The sequence below is a fragment of the Hermetia illucens genome, chromosome 5, assembly GCF_905115235.1.
Source record: "Hermetia illucens chromosome 5, iHerIll2.2.curated.20191125, whole genome shotgun sequence".
In the NCBI taxonomy this organism is placed as follows: Eukaryota; Metazoa; Arthropoda; class Insecta; order Diptera; family Stratiomyidae; genus Hermetia; species Hermetia illucens.
Genome location: NC_051853.1, coordinates 88,784,769 through 88,803,883, shown reverse-complemented (window position 1 = coordinate 88,803,883; position 19,115 = coordinate 88,784,769). Strand labels below are relative to the sequence as shown.

The window sequence follows — 19,115 nt, the reverse complement described above, 5'->3', positions numbered from 1 at the left end:
ATTACCTTTCTAAAAATTTATGTTTTAATGACACAGAAAGAAAGGAAAACTCGTTGCTCTAAAATTACTGAAGAAGTTGTAGATTGTAGATATAGACGTTGCGTTAGGCGGCAGTTCCACCTCTTCCATATAAAGAACTATCCCTTTTCTTCAAATTATTAGTGGATATACATAATCATTTACAAACATACATTAGCGAGGATTCTGCTCATTAGTCCTAGTCCTTATATAGTGGATTTGTACAACTGAGCCTCTGAACCCTTCCTGAAAATGGCATCACTGTCCTAATTCAAAGCAAGACCGTTGAGGCCGATTGCGATGTGGCTCAATCTACAACCGAACGTAAACTCTAAGCTTAACAGGTCGACCTTCGCCATCCCAACCGTACGCAAACCCGGAGCAATTTTCGCAGTTCACAGTGGACAAGTGGGAAGTGCGCATTCGGAGCGTAAGGCAAATTCTACAATGGGAAAATCCTGAAATCCATTTCGTTCACAGCATCCGCGACAACTGTGTTGTGCAAGTGGTGACGTCTCTTCTGCTCGATTCACCCTGCTGTACTCCGACCATCCTGACAAGAGGGTTGTATATTGAATGTATAACGGGGCGAGTTTTCGAATTCCGCCAAATAAAATACGGCATACGAGGCGAATTCCGAACGTGGTGTTGTCCTGGTACCATAGCCGAGGGTGTTATGAATCCTTTCATTCCGTCAGTGATTTTCAACGGAAAAGGACAATCGTTTGTCGGAATTTTTTAAGGAATTTTCCTTTGCTCGAGGAATAGTGTAGTAGGAAGCTTTCACCAGCTTTAAGTTTGGCCGCTCCTGGAAGTCACAAGCATTTTCGCCAGTTTGTTCAGTGAAGAAAGAATTTGCCTGAAGAGGAGGAAACAAAAAGGGGAGCGAAGTTGAAGCGGTGATGAATTGCAGTGTGTGAAATGTTTTGTCATATTTCAAGTATGGTGAAGTTTTGCGCGTTTTAGAGTTTTCATGAATGAAAAAACGGAGTGAAAACAGGAAGTTCTTAACGAATCCGCCCTCGGCCAGTGCCGATAGTGAAGCTGCGGTCAGGCAGCCGCGTTGTGAGATGTGATTCAATGCAATAAAGTAAAAGTATTGTGATACACCAATAAGTGTTCAAAGGATTGTAACCCCGGAAGTTTGGCTCTATTTTCTCATTATTCTATCGCTTGCGAATCAACCGTAGAGACAATGGATAGTTCCCCGGATTTATCCCTCAAGTTGCGTCGGGGATCAAGTGATTCCCGTGACTCTTTCTACATGGATTTTGCTCAAGGAATTGATTCGGATATCGAGGAAGTAGATACGACAGTAATTCTCCCTCCACCAGTTATCACCCCAGCCCAACACCCGGCACCACCACCACCCCCACCACCTCCTCCGCCGCCACTACCATCGTTACCACCAGAAGAGCTGCCATCATTGCCGCCATTACCCTTAACACCGGAAGAGTCGCCTGTAGCTCACCAAAAACAAGTTCCCCCTCCTCCACCGCCTCCTCCGCCACTACCCCCAGCTGTTCCATCGGTTCCGCCAATTTCGCCGCCATCGGACATTTCGCCCATTGTGGCTTCTGATGCCGAAACCATGTCAATGACGGCAACAGTATCCCAAACAGCCCCACACCTCCCACCCACTGCGGCTCATTTGACGGATGCTACAACTCCTACAACCGATGAGGACCTAATTCATACTTTGGAGGATATGTCCACATTGGCGATGCCACCACCCCCACCGCCAACTTCTTCGATATCCTACGATGAAAGGTAAGTCGGAACTATTGTGCTAACCCGAATATTGTAACTGGTTGTTGGGAGCAGTAGTCGAATGTGCTAAATGATGTCGCATTGGAAGAAACCTGTAAAGATTATAGGCAATTTATTCGTGTTGTAGCTGTCTTTATTTTCAGAGGTCATTTCTAATATTTTGTTTATATCAAAACTTTTCATTTGAGCTTTGATCTAAATATGGCATTAGTAACCAGCATCTTAAGATGCTTCTTCATTTCAACTATCATAGAATGAATGGGTAACTTGCCTCAAAAGTTTATTCTTTAATGAGTAGTTGCTATTTTTACTAAGGAATTGAAGCGGTGATCGGAAAAAAAATGTGTAGAGATAGAAATGCCGTTTTGTTATAATGCGGCCTTGTTAGTTGGTCTTGATACACAGAAAAAATTCGCAGTTTTGTGCCGGATGCAGTTTGTTAGCAAGATTTTAGATGCCATCATTGGAATTATTTGTTACTTTGTTGGTGTACTTTATCTAGAAACCTTTTCGGTACGGTAGGAGGGAATGTGATCCGCATTGCATTCGAAGCGTATTACCCGTTTAAATCAGGTCACACCTGTGTTTACTGAAATCCGACATCAAATTTATAATGCACGCGTCTCTGCTAACAATACAATTTGAAGCGTAATCTCCTTTGCGATACCTTAGTGTTCAAACCATTTAACCGTATAAATAAACCAGTTTTGTTTTGATAAATTCTTTACCTACAATGGGGTTGTCTTCTTTTCTTAATGGGTGTCCTATCTACTGTCACTTTCGCATTTTCAGCAAATATGTATCTGGACCGTGCGCCGACAAAGTTCTTCCTTCCTAACTGTGCTGGGCTATAGTACTATATGAAGTGTTAACTATGGCACAAAAGGAGGTTACTTTCGCAGCACAGAGAGAACATCGACGCCAAACTCGACTTGATGTTGATGTTGAGGCAGCCAAAGCTCCAAATTTCGAGCAGCAGCGAAGACATGTCTCGTACTGTTAATGCTCTGAGTAACATCGAGTTCAGTCGGCTACATGTCAGGCTTACAACCCTTCCTTCTAACTGTGTCTACTTGCTTCTACAAATCCGGCATTATTTGGTCAATGTCCATTACTCGGTGTGAGAGCAGGCAGTCAAGAGTTTTGAGGAAAGGTGTTACGGTCCGTTGAAGACCTCTACGTCTTCCGAACAAGACTGCATGAAGGACGTCGCTGATAATGAAAGGAACTGTACGACAGAATACAATGTTCACGCACAACTTGAATCTACTAGATATTTTAGGACGTGATATTTACGTGCTCATATGCTGGCCTGATAATAACTATCAGCTTCTCTGTGATACCGCTCATACACAGAGGACTCCAGGTAAACTCCCTGTTCACGATATTGAAAGCTTTCTCACAATTGATAAATAGGTGAATTGGAGATCTAAATTTCGTTCACTGCTCAGAAATAATCCGAAACCGGAAACCTCCCGTCCATTAAGGGTTCAAGGGGTTTTTTGATGCGTTGTGGGAACTAATTTTCCAGTTATCACACTTAAAAAGTGCGCTATTTTTAGAAATCTTGACGATCATTCGCATCTTCCACTCTAGAATAGGGGCCTCGGATTCCCGGGGTTTACAGATCAGGGTAAGCAGAAACTGCGACAGCTCCGTTTTACAGTTATGCAGGGAGATTGTCGAGTATAACAGTCTTATCTTGCTTGAGTGTATTGATGGTCCAGACGATTTGTTTCGAGGAGCAGTGCGTATCCGCACGTTACAGTGACTTGCATTTCATTCACATCAGGTGGAACTTCACTGGTTGCTATATGGCTGGGCATTGTGGTGAAGTTTCAATTCTATCTTTCTTGCAGTGCCCTTCTTCCCAAACAGTCTATAACTTGCGTTATCCACTGAGCCCTTATATATTTTTCAGAGTTTTCCTGGTGGTGCTTTACCTTCCAGTCTTGCGTTTTATCTGATTATCTTGTTTCTGCCGGTTTATCCAATGATTTTGTTCTTCGATTTGTTTATTTTCAGGACAATACCTTTCGTTACTTTGTCAATCTTCACCAGGAATCCTTTGGCGCTCTCTTTCGATTATGACAGGATAGCACTGTTTTCCTCATTGTCGGCTTGCTGAAACCCATCGCTAAACTATTCGTTTTGAACCGCGTTGCGGGAAAACAGCGGATGAGATTGGATTCTTTTAATTGCAGGCTTATTCGGCAAGCCTGCTTCCATTCTTGTTAGCTATAGTGGTTTCAGTATGGACGTTTTCTATCCGATCCTTACTTTGAAGTTACATCGTACTATCTTCACGCCCTTCAAGGAGAGTAAATTAAATACTGACTCAAGGCTAGAAAAAAATTTGGTTTCCTGAATCCAGAACGGTCACATACGTTGATAATTTCGTACCATGGATCGCCAAAATATCTATCTTGTATTTTTCAACCTGTTCAGCCAGGCCTTCAAGAACACCAGTTCCAGGTTTCAAACTCGTAGTCCTTTTTCTAATGCCGTAGTCGTCACTGCATTTTCGATCCGATACGAGTCGAAATTTCGGGTTCGGTTCTTAGCCTACAGTACCACTCGGTTCATCTCTGTTTTCCAGCGCACAGAAGTTGCTGTTCAACCTTTTTCGATTGCTGCTTTACCTTTTCTATTGCAAACAACGTCGACTCAAAAGGAGGATTTGATATTAGGACTGAAGATGCCAAATCAGGTGTATGTTTGAAAAGTGCATTGCTAAATCTTCAGACGTTCATGAGTCACACCACCCTTCAAACCCCAGCAGGTTGGCACTAACGAAACCTTTATTATTTACGGAATCTTTCGCCTTTCTGGCCTGCACAATAATATTTTTTTCTTTTCTCACATTGCACAATACAATTCACTTTATGACATTCTCCCCGATACCGGAGTTCAACCGGATTATGTTCGTGCTCATTAATAACGGCAATAAGGCCCTCCAAATCAATGCTCGTCGGTCTGTTTTAAGGAGTTTCAAGATAAATCAGATCTTATGGTATTTCTTTGGGATAGAGAATTTAATGTGCGCCTGAGTGAAGAGCACTGTCGATGGGGAATCAGTGCTTAAAAATATTTTTGGCCAGAAAGATAGTTCTTCCATTACCAAACGGCTGCCCAATCACGTTAGCGGACATACGCAATACACGGGAGAGGGCAACCGAACGTCAAATGATAATCTCGTATTCACGTATTCGTGAAGCTCACCTTTGTATGCAGATACCCCATCACGATTGAAAGTCACCTTTAAAAAGCCTCTTCTAGACTGTATTGAGTTGCTCATAGAAATCCTCCTTCTTCTCTGCATGGGAAGTCTCCTCTGGTACGCATATAGTATCGAGGTGTCCCTCATTCTTTACCGGGATCTTTTAGTCAATATTATATCTGATACCAACTTCCAAGACGTGCCAATGCAGTAAACATTAACTGGACTGGAGCTGCTATTCCGGGAAACCGTCGTCAAGGAGCGTTTGCACATGATCATAATTTTTTCACAAAAGCAAATGGCGGTAGCCAAAAGATCAGTCCGCCCTAGCATTGTGTAAGGAAATTCAAAAATTTATATATTCCTTCTTCTTTCCTTCCTTCCTTTTACATACAGTATACGTTGTTATACTTTCTAAACTCCCAAATCACATGCGTGGCATCACCTTGGCGGGTGCCTTTCCGATCTAATAGTAAATGTTATTAGTGCGAGTAGATTTCAATGGTTTTTTCCGCCTTATAAAATATCCGTTTTATACTGCACGCGTGAAAACTGCTCTTACTCTATCTCTTCTCTGCAGATGTCTTCAAGGGCACAAACATAGAATCTGTTTTGAGTTAAGGCCTGGAGAAGGTTATATCAATGCTTTACTGCAGGTAGTCGAATTGCTTAATGAACTCAGAATCCGCTTCAAGGTCTCCTTTTGAAGTTTTAATACAGTCATTGCTGAAGCACTGTATCTCACTATATAGGTGTATGTAGAATAAATAAGGCCTTAACTCACGACACTAGGCGCAGGCTATATATATCGATTTCACTAAAGCCTTCGATATCGTTGACCATAATATTCTTTTCTCCAAACTCTTTCTACTTAACTTCCCCCCTCAATCATAGAGAGTAGAGCTCCTTTTTCCGTTTTTTCCTCCTCCGAATTTGTCCCAATCCCGCCCACTTTAACCCTCTTAACTTCCTTGTCAGAAACATCCTGAAATATTGTTATGTGGTCCCTTCCCGACAGAGCCGCATTTAATACTTGATGGATATTTTTAAGGTTTGATGTGAAACAAAATCTTATTAGAATCGATGTCTGTCTGTCGGTCTCTCCGTCTGTCTGTAACACCCGATTTATTGGAAAACGGCTGAACTGATTCTCACGGAGCTTGGTGAGAACGTGTTTTGTGTAAATCCCTTTACATAAAACAAGTGGCGCCCTTTTGTGCCGAGTTAGAGGGTGGTTTCCACACACATGCGGAAACAGAAAGGGCTCAATTAGTACTTTTTGAGACTGGTACCATATTTGATATCGGGTGAAACGTAGAGAGGTGAGAGCTCGAAATATGTACATCAAAAATATGAATTAGAAACTCTCAGTCGCACACTTTTAGAGGGCTCTGAAGAGGCCTATCCTATTTCCCGACGTAAATGCTGTAAAACAGTTCCACGATGGAGCCGGGAACTGTAAAGACTCCACCAGACGACGTCTAAATCGTGCTTGCAAAACTAATAAAGATGAAGACTGGTTAAACTTCCGGAACTTACAGCGTGAATATAAGAGGCTCGTAAAATATTCGACTCAAATCTCCTTTAGAGCATACTGTGAGGAACTGGAAGGTGGAAGAGAGGCTTCTAGACTGTGCAGAAACCTTAGAAGGGATAAGTTGGGCCAGCTGGACTTTCAGAAAACCAGATGGTACTTTCAGGAGCTTCACAGTTGAGTCTATAGAGACTCTCTTGGAAGTACACCACCCGGGAGAACAGGTCTCAGAGGTAGGAAGAAGGGAATTGGCCGTTTTTTTCAAACTTTCAACACGAAAATGTAGCAAGGCGAATGGGGACACTGAGAGAGCGGTTGCTACCAATGGAAAGTTGAGAGTTGCTACACTATCCTTTGAACACCAACAAGCACCTGGCATGGATTGTATCTACCTAGCCATACTAAAGGGAGGTATGGCATTTAGGGCTACTTCTAAGAAATATTTTTCGAAAATATCTTGCTCTGGGTTACGTGCCTTCTTCTTGGCAGAAGGTGAAGTTAGTCTTCGTACTTAACCCTGGGAAAGATGACTATTCAAATACAATGAAATGTCTGGAGAGACTGGTTGAGTGCCACATTCGGGAGAAGGCGCACCCACTAAATGAAAACCAACATGCTTACCAACGTTGGAAAATCCTGAGAGGCTTCTCTTCACTCTTTGGTTTCAGAAATGAAGGACGCAAATATGAAAGGCGAGTACCCGACGGGAGTGTTCGTGGACATTAAATCAGCGTTTGCTTGTGCGCCCTTCCAAAAGCTCTGTAATGCCGCCAGAGAGCTTGGTGTTGATGAAGCTTTAATTAAGTGGATTTACGCTATGCTAAGACGGAGATTGCTGTGTGCTGAAGTGGGTGTTGATCGCTATCTAATAACGGAAGTTGCGAAAGGCTGCCCATAAGGAGGTGTGCTATCGCCCTTCTGTGCGGTATGCTGATCGACTCACTACTATGGAAACTGCAGAATCTGCCATACACGTTCAAGGTTATGTAGATGACGTGGCTGTGCTAGTTGTTGGCCGAAGTCTCGGAACGATGTGTAGAAATACACAATGCGTCATTGATTTGATTGACAGATGGTGCCTTCGACATGGACTTTCAATAAATTTAAATAAAACCACAATGCTATAAAAAAAGGAGGAAACTGAAAAGTCTTTGCCTTCCTGAGATGAGGGGTACAACCTTTCAATACTCCGAAGAAGTGAAATATCTGGGAGTTATTCTAAACAAGAAGTTTCTTTGCAACAAACATATAGTGATAAAGATGAAACGAGCTCTTACAGCTTATAGGTTGTGTAGGTGGTGCCTCGACATGGGGACTTAGGTCTCGGGTAATAATATATGTTGCTATCATTAGGCCGATGTTCTCTTATACAGAAAACAAATTCACCAATCGGAGTTGTGACAGATAGTCAATTCTTAGCCCATTGGGGCTCGGTCTGATATTGGGGTCAAGATTACCAACGAGGAACTTAACTGAGGAAGGCGTATGGAGAGGAAAGACCGGAGATTCGGAGCAGTTAGAAGAGGCGTAAAGAGTGAAGGGAGCAAGGGACAGGAAAAGTAGGTTCGCAGGATTGTTGTGGGGAGTCAGCAAAACTGATAGAAGAAGTGAGAGATTGAGTGGGATTACAAGTTACCACGGACAAGGGCTGCTTCGACGCTCAATAAGTACTTTTTATGCGCTTTTTTAATCATTGACTTCACAGTGGAGCGCATAGCTTCAAAGTGAGCAAAGTCGGCGTCATCCTTAGAAGCCCGAAACTTCTTCGGCAGTGCATGTTTCAGGCGAATGTTATTAAGAATCTCCGTTGTGAACTAAATTGGGAACGTAGGTAAGCAAGGTAAGAAAAGACATTACAGAAGAGGAGATCGGACAGGATGTTGTAAAAGGAGCTTAGAGCTTGATCACACGTTGAGTTGCTTAATAAATGTACCCAGTTGAAAGACACTAAAGCTGAGTTCAGACCGTCATAGTTGGTTTTACGGGAGTTGATTTACGCTCTGTTTTGGAATTTGAACAAGAGGGAAATTCAGGGTTGAGCAAGTGTTCATAGGGGAAGAAAGTAGAAGGGTTGAATGGGGGAGGTTCTTGGAAGGAATTGAAAGGCTAGGATGATTAGGCCAGTGGAGTATTGGGAGGTTAAAATCTCCGCAAAGAAAGAAACGGAGCGAAGGCAATCTGACAGTAATGAGTTCAGACAAACCATCAAACAGTTCTTCAAACAGGTGAGGAGAGCAAGTACATGGGACGTATACACAAGATACAATGAACAACATACATCCGTAGTGTGGCGAGTTAAGGTGAAACAAAAGAGTTTTCGCTGTAAACCAGCCACACTGCAATATCCGGCGCAGCTGTGAATACACACTCAATTTGCAGCCATTGCATTTGTTTCTTTAGAGCACTGCAATGACAGCAGCTCACAGATTAATTCGAGTAGATCCATGGGAAACAATAGACATGCCTTGTGATCCTCGAATCCCCATACACCTATTTTGTTAAGGAAATGAAGCTACCTTGAAACGTAGAGAGAACTAGGAAGTTCTCAAGGAATGCCATGCGGAATATATGAAAGTCTTCTCCGCAGAACAGGGTTCTGGAGCCGGAATCTACCTATCATTGTGGTGTAGGGGAAAATGAAATTTTGGATGCTTTAGCAAAAGAGAATTCAATTTCCCCCATCCCCGGACCCGAACCACAATTGGGGTGTCAGTAGCGTTGTCTGATGCTTCTATCAAAATTTGGGAACGAGCTTCCCATAATGGCAGGTGGCTAAGCCTTAATGCTGCTGAACACACTAAGCTTTTCCTTCACTTGCTGGACATATGTTCACAATAGGAAGCCGATGCGATTCCTTCCTGTAATGAGGAAGCGGAATCCATGGAACATTTTCTGGGTGAGTGCCTCGCCTATGGACGCATCAAACATCCGATTTTTGGTGCTTATGTGTGACGTGTTAGACGGGCGAATCGAGTACAATGGACTGCTAGAGTCAGAGTGCTTAGAGGCTGAAACACACACACACACTCCTCTCGTTACAGAGATCAGTGTCTTAATAATCAGTGTCCGACTTAGTGTCGAGGACAGCTCTTCTCTCCCGCATAAATCTTGGGCAATGGAAGAAGTCGTGCTTCGACCCTCATCAAGTATATGCACGTGGTACTTACAATATAAATGTTGCGCTCTCTGTAACCGCCATGCGCACTAATGAATTGTGTGAGGTGATACTTTAGTTCGCGATGGTTGCGCATCAATCAGGACTTGATCTTTCGTTTCGGCCGGTATATCCATCTACCTTTGTCTGATATATCGCATCTCATTTGCCAATAAGCCAAAGTAACGGAACACGATGTTCCCTGCAAAATCATTTATACCATTCCCTGGCTTCAGACATGTCTCTCATCTCCACCTCGAGAATATCCTTCAACATCAGCTCTGCCATCACACAGCCTATGTCTTCCAACGTGGTCGGCTTACAACAGCAGCAGTCCGATTGTATATCTTTTGCGAGGCAGGGAAGACGGTGGCCTAAGAATGCCAACCTTACCTCAAAATATTTCATTGATGGCACTAACACTTTCTGCTGCTGACATTTTTAGGGTTTGTTATACGGAATATTACCGATATATTGAGATAAAAAACAAAAAAAAATGAGAGTTTCCTGAACCGGTTACAGGTATCTTCCCCTTTAAGGCATCGAGCTTTCGCTTCTGCACTTGTTTAGACATTCAATTTTGGTTCTATTCTGCTTTAAAGTTTTTTTGAGAGCCGAGACTGCCTGTAGTATAGTAGTCTCATGAGTTGCTGCTTGCTGATAGTTTCCTTCACATTTCCCTCACTTTAAATAGAGAATAGGGGCTGGCAATATTTATAATATTCTATCCCACATGTCTCCTTCTATTTGGTTTTGTTTGAGCTCCTTGCACATTAAAGTAGCTTATCTAAGTTAACAACTAACGAAGAACTAGTAGTGAAAACACACCTTTGTTTGGTCGCTATTTATATTTCCAGTTATTCCAAAATCATCAAAGTATGCGAAGGGCGAACTTTTTTGGAGAGAACTGTTTGTAAAATCGTTTCTTCTTGTCGCTCGGTACGCAATAGATTTTCACCTCAATTTCATGCAATGTTTATTTGTCTGCAACATGATGCAACTTATAATCAATAGTGTATGGACAATCACAAATAAAATCTGACTTAACAAACAGCAGTGAACTGGTCACTTGATCCGAATTGATCTGCTGCAATGTCGAGGGCAATATCGGGACTTTGAGGTAGACCCCGACATCGGTCGAGCGATGCAGTATCCTAGGATACTGGAATTTGTTGAACTGGACTGGAGAACTGGATAGCACTGGTGTATGACTGGGGCATTTACGGCAGGAACTGCCGCCGATTGGAGCGCTATTGATGGTGATATTCCTATAAAATGATATGCTCGGGGCACTATTGCTAAGTATTTTGATATTCTTTGTACTCCGCAGTTCAGATGTAATCTCCTAGCATATATATATATCCTGGAATTTGTAGTAAATTTTTCGATACTAAACGAATCTTTTGCATTAACATTATGTCCATCGTATTATTAGCCGGAAGTGGATCAATTTTCGATGTTTGCCACATTCCAGTGGATAATTCTTCTCTTCATATGCGTTATGTATGGTAATTTTGGCAACCTAAATTAGAAAATATCACCTCTCTAACTCCAGATTAATTTGAGAACTTAGTTCCTGTGAGCTTAGAAAGTAAAAAGATAATTGAATCCGCCAACACGTAGACTACGTCCACGAAACCTCGTTCTTAGATTATAATAGTTCAAATAGACACAAATGCCCCATGGCTGATTGTTACTCAAATTTCTTATTGAAATTTGCCTATTAATTATATTCTAATTATTATTACAAATTCCCTGAACTTTTCGAAATAGATAATCCCCAAAAGCACAAGTTCAGCACTGTCAATGTTTTGGAAGGGATCAACATTTTTAAATGGAAGTTAATTGAATTTTAAAAATTTCAAAGTGGGTGCCAAATTTGTAGTCAATTATTTTTGAATTTCTGAATTTGTGCTCCTTTTACCAGTAAATATACAGGCGCTGTGTTTGTCAGAGTGTGTGTTCTTCTCGTTTATTCCATGGTTGCTTTCACTTATTATTTTTATTTTTCCGTTTTTACAGTTTTTCGAGCTTTTTTTCAGTAGGGTACCTTTTAGCTCAGAGTGTTGGGCAATGGAGTACCAACTAAACTCCTTCGTATCACCAATGCACCAACTCTGAGCCGATTGACCCATTTCTTCGGGCTATCGCCATAGGGAGCCTTCAAGTCAGGGAATTGCTATTACCGACAAGAGAGGGGAGGAGGAAAGAAACTTCTCGTTTAACAAACGTAATGCGCTGCTCCTCAGCATCTGTCTGACAAATTTTTCTGGAAAGAGCTCCCTAATGTCTGTATAAAGTGGTTAACGACTCGCATCCCAACTTCAACAAGAGAAAAAGATATGATTGGCGTGTCGCCCCTATTTCATTGGAGAATAAGCGGCAGGGGATCGTGGTTTCCAGATCTTGTATGGGCAAAAATTAAAACCTCCATGCACATTTTCAAGTTGGGTAACAATAATAATAATCATTCACGCGACAATTCAACTGGATCTGGGCCTTGAAGCATGTTAGAGCACTTCGTTCAGGACGGCAGCGGCCACTGCAGAGCTAGGACACCCTATAGGAAGCAACGGGTCATCATTGCGCTCACCGGTGATTATTACCTAATTTGACTCAAGTACTCATCCACAGCTGAGTCGACTAGTATGAAATTTGCACCATCACCTTCCGCTATGACAGTTTGCCGCTCTAACCACTAAGCCATCCAGATGCCAATTGGGTAAAGACGTAATAACACAAGTTAGGTAAGTATGTAATCAATTTGACTATGCTTTCTGCTCAACCACGGACCTAAATTACGGATCGCTGCAACTCATTTAATGCATGTTGATGTTATTTACTAGGAACCAACCTAAGGGGGGAGCCCCTTAGGCTTGTAGATTGTTTTACATTTCTTGGTAAGGAAGAGTTGAGCCCCGCAAGCGCAATAACAGTCCGTTCTGAAACACTGCGATGGGCGACGACAGCCACGAATATCTCTTGGGCAAAGTATCATGCCAAACGTTAGTCCAAGGTACTGAACCGTTGGTCTTAAGTCTGTAATGAAGTAATCAATATGGGACGCATTTTAGTTGAAACAGTGAGCAGTCATCCATCAGCTTACCCATAGCATCAATATTTCAAGTCTGCTTCGCGTCTGTTCAATAGTGCGTCTGGCAGCAAATGCTGCAACATTGTCAGGATGATTAGGTGCGACTCTCCTGGCAAGTCACAGCATAGTACACTTTTGTAGGTAGGGTTTCAGAGGTTCGGCCCTAAGACGGATCCCTGTGTTGCCTTTGAAGTGCTCTCCATCCTTCTCTGGCTCTCTGAGGTCATCCATCGACATCCGTAATAAAAAGCTCGGTACCTGGAATTGATATTCTAATATGCCTAGCATATCTGTCTATCTTACGGAATTGAAGGTATTTCTGACATCAAGCGTTACGAAGACTACTACTTTTCTATGGGTCCGCTGTACGACTGAACTTCCACAACCTCCATAACAATATCCTATGGGGATCTCTCTGATCTAATACCGAACTGCTTCGGGGATGTATTCCCGTTGCACATATCACTTCATCAAGTCTACTACTTATTAGCTTCTCGAGCGCTTTCCCAACCGTCTCAAGCATATACACCAGTCGGTATGCAGGCAAAAGCCTCTCCCATTCCACCCTTCAGGCAAGTATTGAACTCTCGAGCAGTAAATTTGTGCGATGGTGGAACCGAAATATCATTACGATCGGGCACCTTATTATTTATTTGCTCGGCATTCGACCAGTTCGGGATGTTTGGGGAATAATAGACAATGCGGTCCATCTGGCTCATACTAAGTAGACAATGTTTCCACATAGCCCCGAATTTCCGGGGGCAAATTTATAAACGAGTCACATGGGATCTTGGGATCTTCGTCGCCTATGTTCTGTCAGCTGCGAGCTTCGCTTTTATTTTTTGCGTTGCGGAGTCGCCTTTTACTCTGTCGTTGCGACGCATGTCTCGTTCCGGGAATTCAAACGTTGTGCCAAACAACGAAGCTTATGAAACTTCTTCCAACTCATAGAAGATTTGCCTCCGTGGCATAGAAACTCCGCAAGTTGTCGTTATCAGATGGTGTCAGCTGCAATGCCACCATGGCCTCCAATAAGAATCTGCTTGTCCTAAGAGCTTCGACTAATCTTTCGATATTAACGTTCGCGAGAGAGAACACCGACCTGGCACATGCCAACAGTACATTTTAGATAAATGATAAAAATGTTACCCCTAAATATCGAACCCAGACACAGCCATTTTCTCGGCCTTGGGTAAGAGCCCGATGTCTAATGCCGCACCAAGCCCAGATGGCAGCGGTATCAATAAGTCGAGATGCCACGAACCTAGTTCCTTGGTCCGTATTGCTCACTGATTACCACTAGATCAGCTTTTAATTCTGCAGAAAACTGCATTGGCAACTCGTTAGCAGTTGTACCGAAGTGCAACTCTTCTTTTCGTTATAAGCCTTGAATTTGTGACCTACTCGGCCACATCTCTGACATGTTGCTGTCCTCCTAGTTCCCGGAAAGTTAAGAGCGTGTACCGATAGTCTAAGTACCTGTAATACCTGTTGGGGGCTATCCATTCATTCACAGTGCATGTGTCACTTGCGTCGTTGTTTCCTACGAGGAACATTACAGACTGAAAGTGCTTCACAACTGCTGCGCATTTCGTGATAGCTTATCCCGTGATCCTCGTCGGCTTTACTAAGGACAGTCATCACCTGCTGCTTAGTTTCAGTGGTTTTTTCTGGACTTTTTTCCGAAGCAAGTTTCACTTTGCGAAACTTCCTGTGCTCTATGGAAAAGATACAAGCGCACCATGTGCAAAGGAGTGTACCACAATAGTCTGGAAAGTCGCTGGCGAATTACTATTATAGCTTGATGGAGTGTAAGTGGACTAACTAAATAATTAACCAACTTAATAATTTGCCTATCTGCCGCCACCTTTGTTTTTCTTGGCGATTCAGGCTAATGTGACTTATCTCTACCCGTTTTTCAAACAGGTTTGACCCTATTTTTGGCGATCTTTTAATTTTTGGTTTTCGAACTTCCTTGTCCGTTTGATTTTGGAAAGGAATGAAAGAAATTAAATAATCTGTGATGACGATGATGATACCGTGTGCATATGATGATAGATATGGAATAACATGTACTCCCCACTGAAAAGATATTCGGTTTGTCGCATACTAAATAGAGGCGAATCCTATCCAGCCCTTGGTCACCAGCTTCTACGATAAGTTCTTATTATACGCCCACATTATTATTATTCTTGGTTATATACGCACACATTTAGGAGCAGGAAAAGTTAGTCTGTTTCCGGATCAAAGATGTCGAAGGAAATAATTCCGCCATTCTCTTTCGAGGAACTCAATTCAATTTGTATTGATTGTGATGCTTTCTCTTTTCTCCTTAATTACACAAGTTAAGTCCTTGTGCTAATTTCCGGTTAGAGTTCCAAAAGATGTGGTCTGGTCTGGTCTGGTATGGAAAGCAACTATAAAGCGACAAACAAGAAATACTAATTAGGATAATGAATGTAAAAAGCTAGAATTCGATGCTACGAAAATTTTTTTCGATCCAAAAAGGGGCTAACAATTTACCGGTCGATTTTCCTTATATTGTATCTTATCATGGAAAAGTACGGTAGCAATGCATCATCGACTGGGTTTGGGTAACCCCTAATACTACATATATACCTGTGGAACGCAAGGTACAATTTCCCTCTTTATGGGCATTATTTTCTCATATTTTTAAACTAAACGGAAGTCGTCCCTTGGACACTTCGTTGTTTTAAAAACGGGAACGAAACCAATTGTCACGAAATTTCACTTACTACCAGCAAGTATCAAAGTGCTAACATTTCTGGGTTAAAATCTAATTTTCTTAAAACAGTTGTCGAACCCCAAGTCGATTCGGTAATGCGGAGGAGGAAGCCCAGCAGCCACGAGCCTCACCCGCAACACGGGTAACTTCGTTTGCCTTGGCAGCCACAATTTCATTTTCTGTAGAGAAAGTGGAAAGCAGGAATTCTATCACCTGCCCGCTATTTGTTCTAGATGAAATAACATATATCTGACTTTCGCCTTCGATCCCGAGTGCTGTTTGTTTTCCCTTTTCAGAGGCGGTTCGGCGCAGTGTATGTAAAAGGACTCGAGCGTCCGTTTGATGTGTACTGCAAATCGCTAAATTACATGTTGGCTCCTGTGGGTGGCAGGGACGCCACCGGTACGAGGACCATTGAAAGTGAAAGGAAAAATGTGTTCTTCGATTTAACACGTTGCCTGTTTGAGTGTATCGATTCGCTTAATTGCTGTTTGCTCTCCTCCTTGATTACGAGGAGTTGTCAATTCAGTTAATTGGAAGGAGCGCTGAGGGTGTTTATCTAAATATTTTGATTGTAGTAAGTTAAGTATTCTCGTGTATTCATAACAGTGATATTACTTTACGAGCACATACTTTTTTTTTTTTTTTTTTTTTTTTGGAGTAGGGTAGGTGAATGCGTTTACGCACAGAGTGTTGGACTCCCGCAAAAGCACGCTGGCGGACTACCAACTAAACACCTCCCTGTCATCAGAGAACTAGCCTGGAACCGTTTGACACATTACTTCGGGCTAGCCCTCCCGCTCTCCCGGCTTTGGGAGCCTTCAAGTCAGGGAATTCCTTTCACCAACGGGAGGGGAGGGGAGGAAGGGAGTTGTTAGTTAAGGGAACCCCTTACCGTCCGATCCCTCTGCCGGTCGAGTTCAATCTTCTTCGTAGTAAGAAGAGCCCGAACATAATGCGCAATACGATTCCAGCTGCCAGCGCTCTTCAGCATCTCTCTGACAATGTTGTCTGGAGAGAGCTCCCCTGTGTCTGCATAAAGCTGCTGGCGGAGGCCATCCCACCTCTCGCAAGAGAAAAAGGTGTGTTCAGCGTCATCCGGCACTCTATTGCAGAACACACAATCAGGAGATCGCGCCTTCCCAACCCTGTGCAGGTAAGACTGAAAACCTCCATGCCCACTTAGAAGTTGGGTAAGGAAGTAATCAATCTCACCGTGCTTTCTGTTCAACCATGGGTCTAATTTGTCGATGAGCCGCGCAGTCCACTTGCCCCTTGGCTCATTTTGCCAAGAAAGTTGCCACTCGTTAAGGGTGCGTTGACGTTCTTCACGGGCAACCACTTCTCTTAAGTTTTCGCCCTTACGGCGATAGATAGCTTTCCGCTCCTTGGCAAGGAGGGCAACGGGGATCACTCCCGCAATCACCATCACAGCCGGTTCGGAGACAGTGCGATAAGCAGACGCCACTCGCAAAGCTCCCCGCCTCTGCACTTGAGCTAGGCGTTTACGATGCACCTCCTTGTCAAGGGCATCAGCCCATACCTCCGCACCATAGAGAAGGACGGACTGCGTTGCTCCCATGAGGAGACGTCTCCTAGTTGATACAGGGCCGCCCACATTCGCCATTAGCCGACTCAAGGCCGCGACTCCTGCTGCAGCCCTATCCGCGGCTGCTTTGATTTGCTCGAAGAAGCTCATCTTTGAGTCGAGCATTAAACCAAGGTATTTAACCGCTGGTTTTGACTCTATAGTCAACTCGCCGATCGATATGGGACGCAAGGTCGGGATTCTCCTTCTGGTCAGGATGACTACTTCAGTTTTCTCCAGCGCAAGGTTGAAACCGTGAGCAGTCATCCATCCGCTTACCCGTCGCATCAATATGCCAAGTCTGTTTTGCGCCTGTTCAACAGTGTGTCCGGCAACAAGTGCCGCAACGTCGTCTGCATAACCGACCAGGCGCGACTCTTCAGGCATATCGAGTCTCAGCAGACTATCGTAGGAAGCGTTCCAGAGGTCCGGCCCTAGGATGGATCCCTGCGCTACTCCCGACGTGATTTCCATTCTCCTCTGGCCCTCTAGCGTCTCATAGAACAGGGAGCGGTCTTTCAGATAATCCCTCAATATCCGCAAGAGATAGCTTGGCACGTGAAAGGAGTTCTCTAGTGTGCCCAGCATATCTGTCCATCTTACGGAATTGAAGGCATTTCTGACGTCAAGCGTTATGAGGAGCACTATCCGTCGAGATCGGCGGCTGTGCGCCCCGGCTCGATTAAACGCATCTACGACCTCCATAACAGCATCCACTGTAGATTTCCCTGTTCTAAACCCGAACTGCCTTGCGGATAAGTCCCCGGCAGCACGGATCGCTTCAGCAAGTCTACCCCTGATGAGCTTCTCGAGCACTTTTCCGGCCGTGTCAAGCATACACAGCGGTCGGTATGCAGACGGGAGCTCCGGATCTCCTTTACCCTTACGGATCAACGCGAGTCTGGCCACTTTCCAGCGAGAAGGAAAAATGCCCTCCTTCAAACACGCGTTGAACGCTTCGAGCAGCAATTCTGGCCGTTGGCGGAACACCAGTTTGTAAACTTCCGCCGGGATGCCATCAGGACCTGGCGCCTTCCTGTTTTTCATAGTGAGAACCGCTTCTTCGAGTTCTCCCATTGTGAAAAGGGGGCAATCCACGAGGCTTTCCGCGCTGTTTACATCAACCCGTACAGGGTGTCTGGGGAACAATGCCCGCACAATGCGGTCCATCTGGTCGGTGCTCAGTATGCAGGGCTTCCGCAGAGCCCCGATTTTCCGAGTGACAAGCTTATAGCCAAGTCCCCACGGGTCATCATTCACCTCATTAACAAGATTTTGCCAGCCGCGAGCTTTGCTTTTATTTATAGCGCTGCGGAGTCTCCTTTTTGCTGATCTATATTGTGCCTTTATGGCACATGCCTCCTCGTTGGCGTACAAACGTTGTGCCAAACGGCGGAGCTTATGACACTCCTTCCGTAGGTCGGCAATTTCCGCCGTCCACCAGTACATAGAAGGCTTGTCGCGCCTGGGGCCCCTCCGGGGCATGGAAGCCTCACACGCCGTCGTTATCAGATTCATCACTGAATTTACGACGGTGTCAGCTGCGACACCACCACCCCCCGGAGTGCCCCCCAGTGCGGCCCTACCTGCTCCAAGAGCTTCGACGAACCTTCCGATGTTCACCTTCGCGACATTCCACACGCAGGGGGAACGTCGTGTTGGTGCTCGCCGGCAAGTAGCGTCAAACACTTCGAACGCAATGTACTGATGATCACTTGCCGAGAAGTCTTCTAGGACTCGCCACCCGTCCACCGATGATGCCAGAGATTCCGACGCAAAAGTGATGTCGGGAATGCTTCCTTCACAACCTGAGCGCCGAAACGAGCACATACTTATAACATGCTTTAGTAAGGCAGACTTCTTTAAAGGCATTTTGTTTGGGCTACATTTCCAAGTTCCACTCGTATCTGAGCCGGAGCACGTCACTGTCTACGAAAACTCTGGTACTCAAACCATCTAAATTGATGACGGTATCTATGCATTTATATTTC

General features: G+C 44.0%; 1 protein-coding gene across 1 annotated transcript in view; it reads left to right on the top strand.

The window, feature by feature from the left end:
• Nucleotides 1–426: 426 nt before the first annotated feature.
• LOC119657742 (proton channel OtopLc) overlaps nt 427–19,115 on the top strand; it is a 165,559-nt gene continuing 146,870 nt past the window's right edge. Inside the window, exon 1 of the mRNA XM_038064786.1 lies at nt 427–1,788. Within this exon, the coding sequence (XP_037920714.1) occupies nt 1,214–1,788 (575 nt within the window). The 5' untranslated portion in view covers nt 427–1,213. The remainder of the gene's footprint in view (nt 1,789–19,115) is intronic.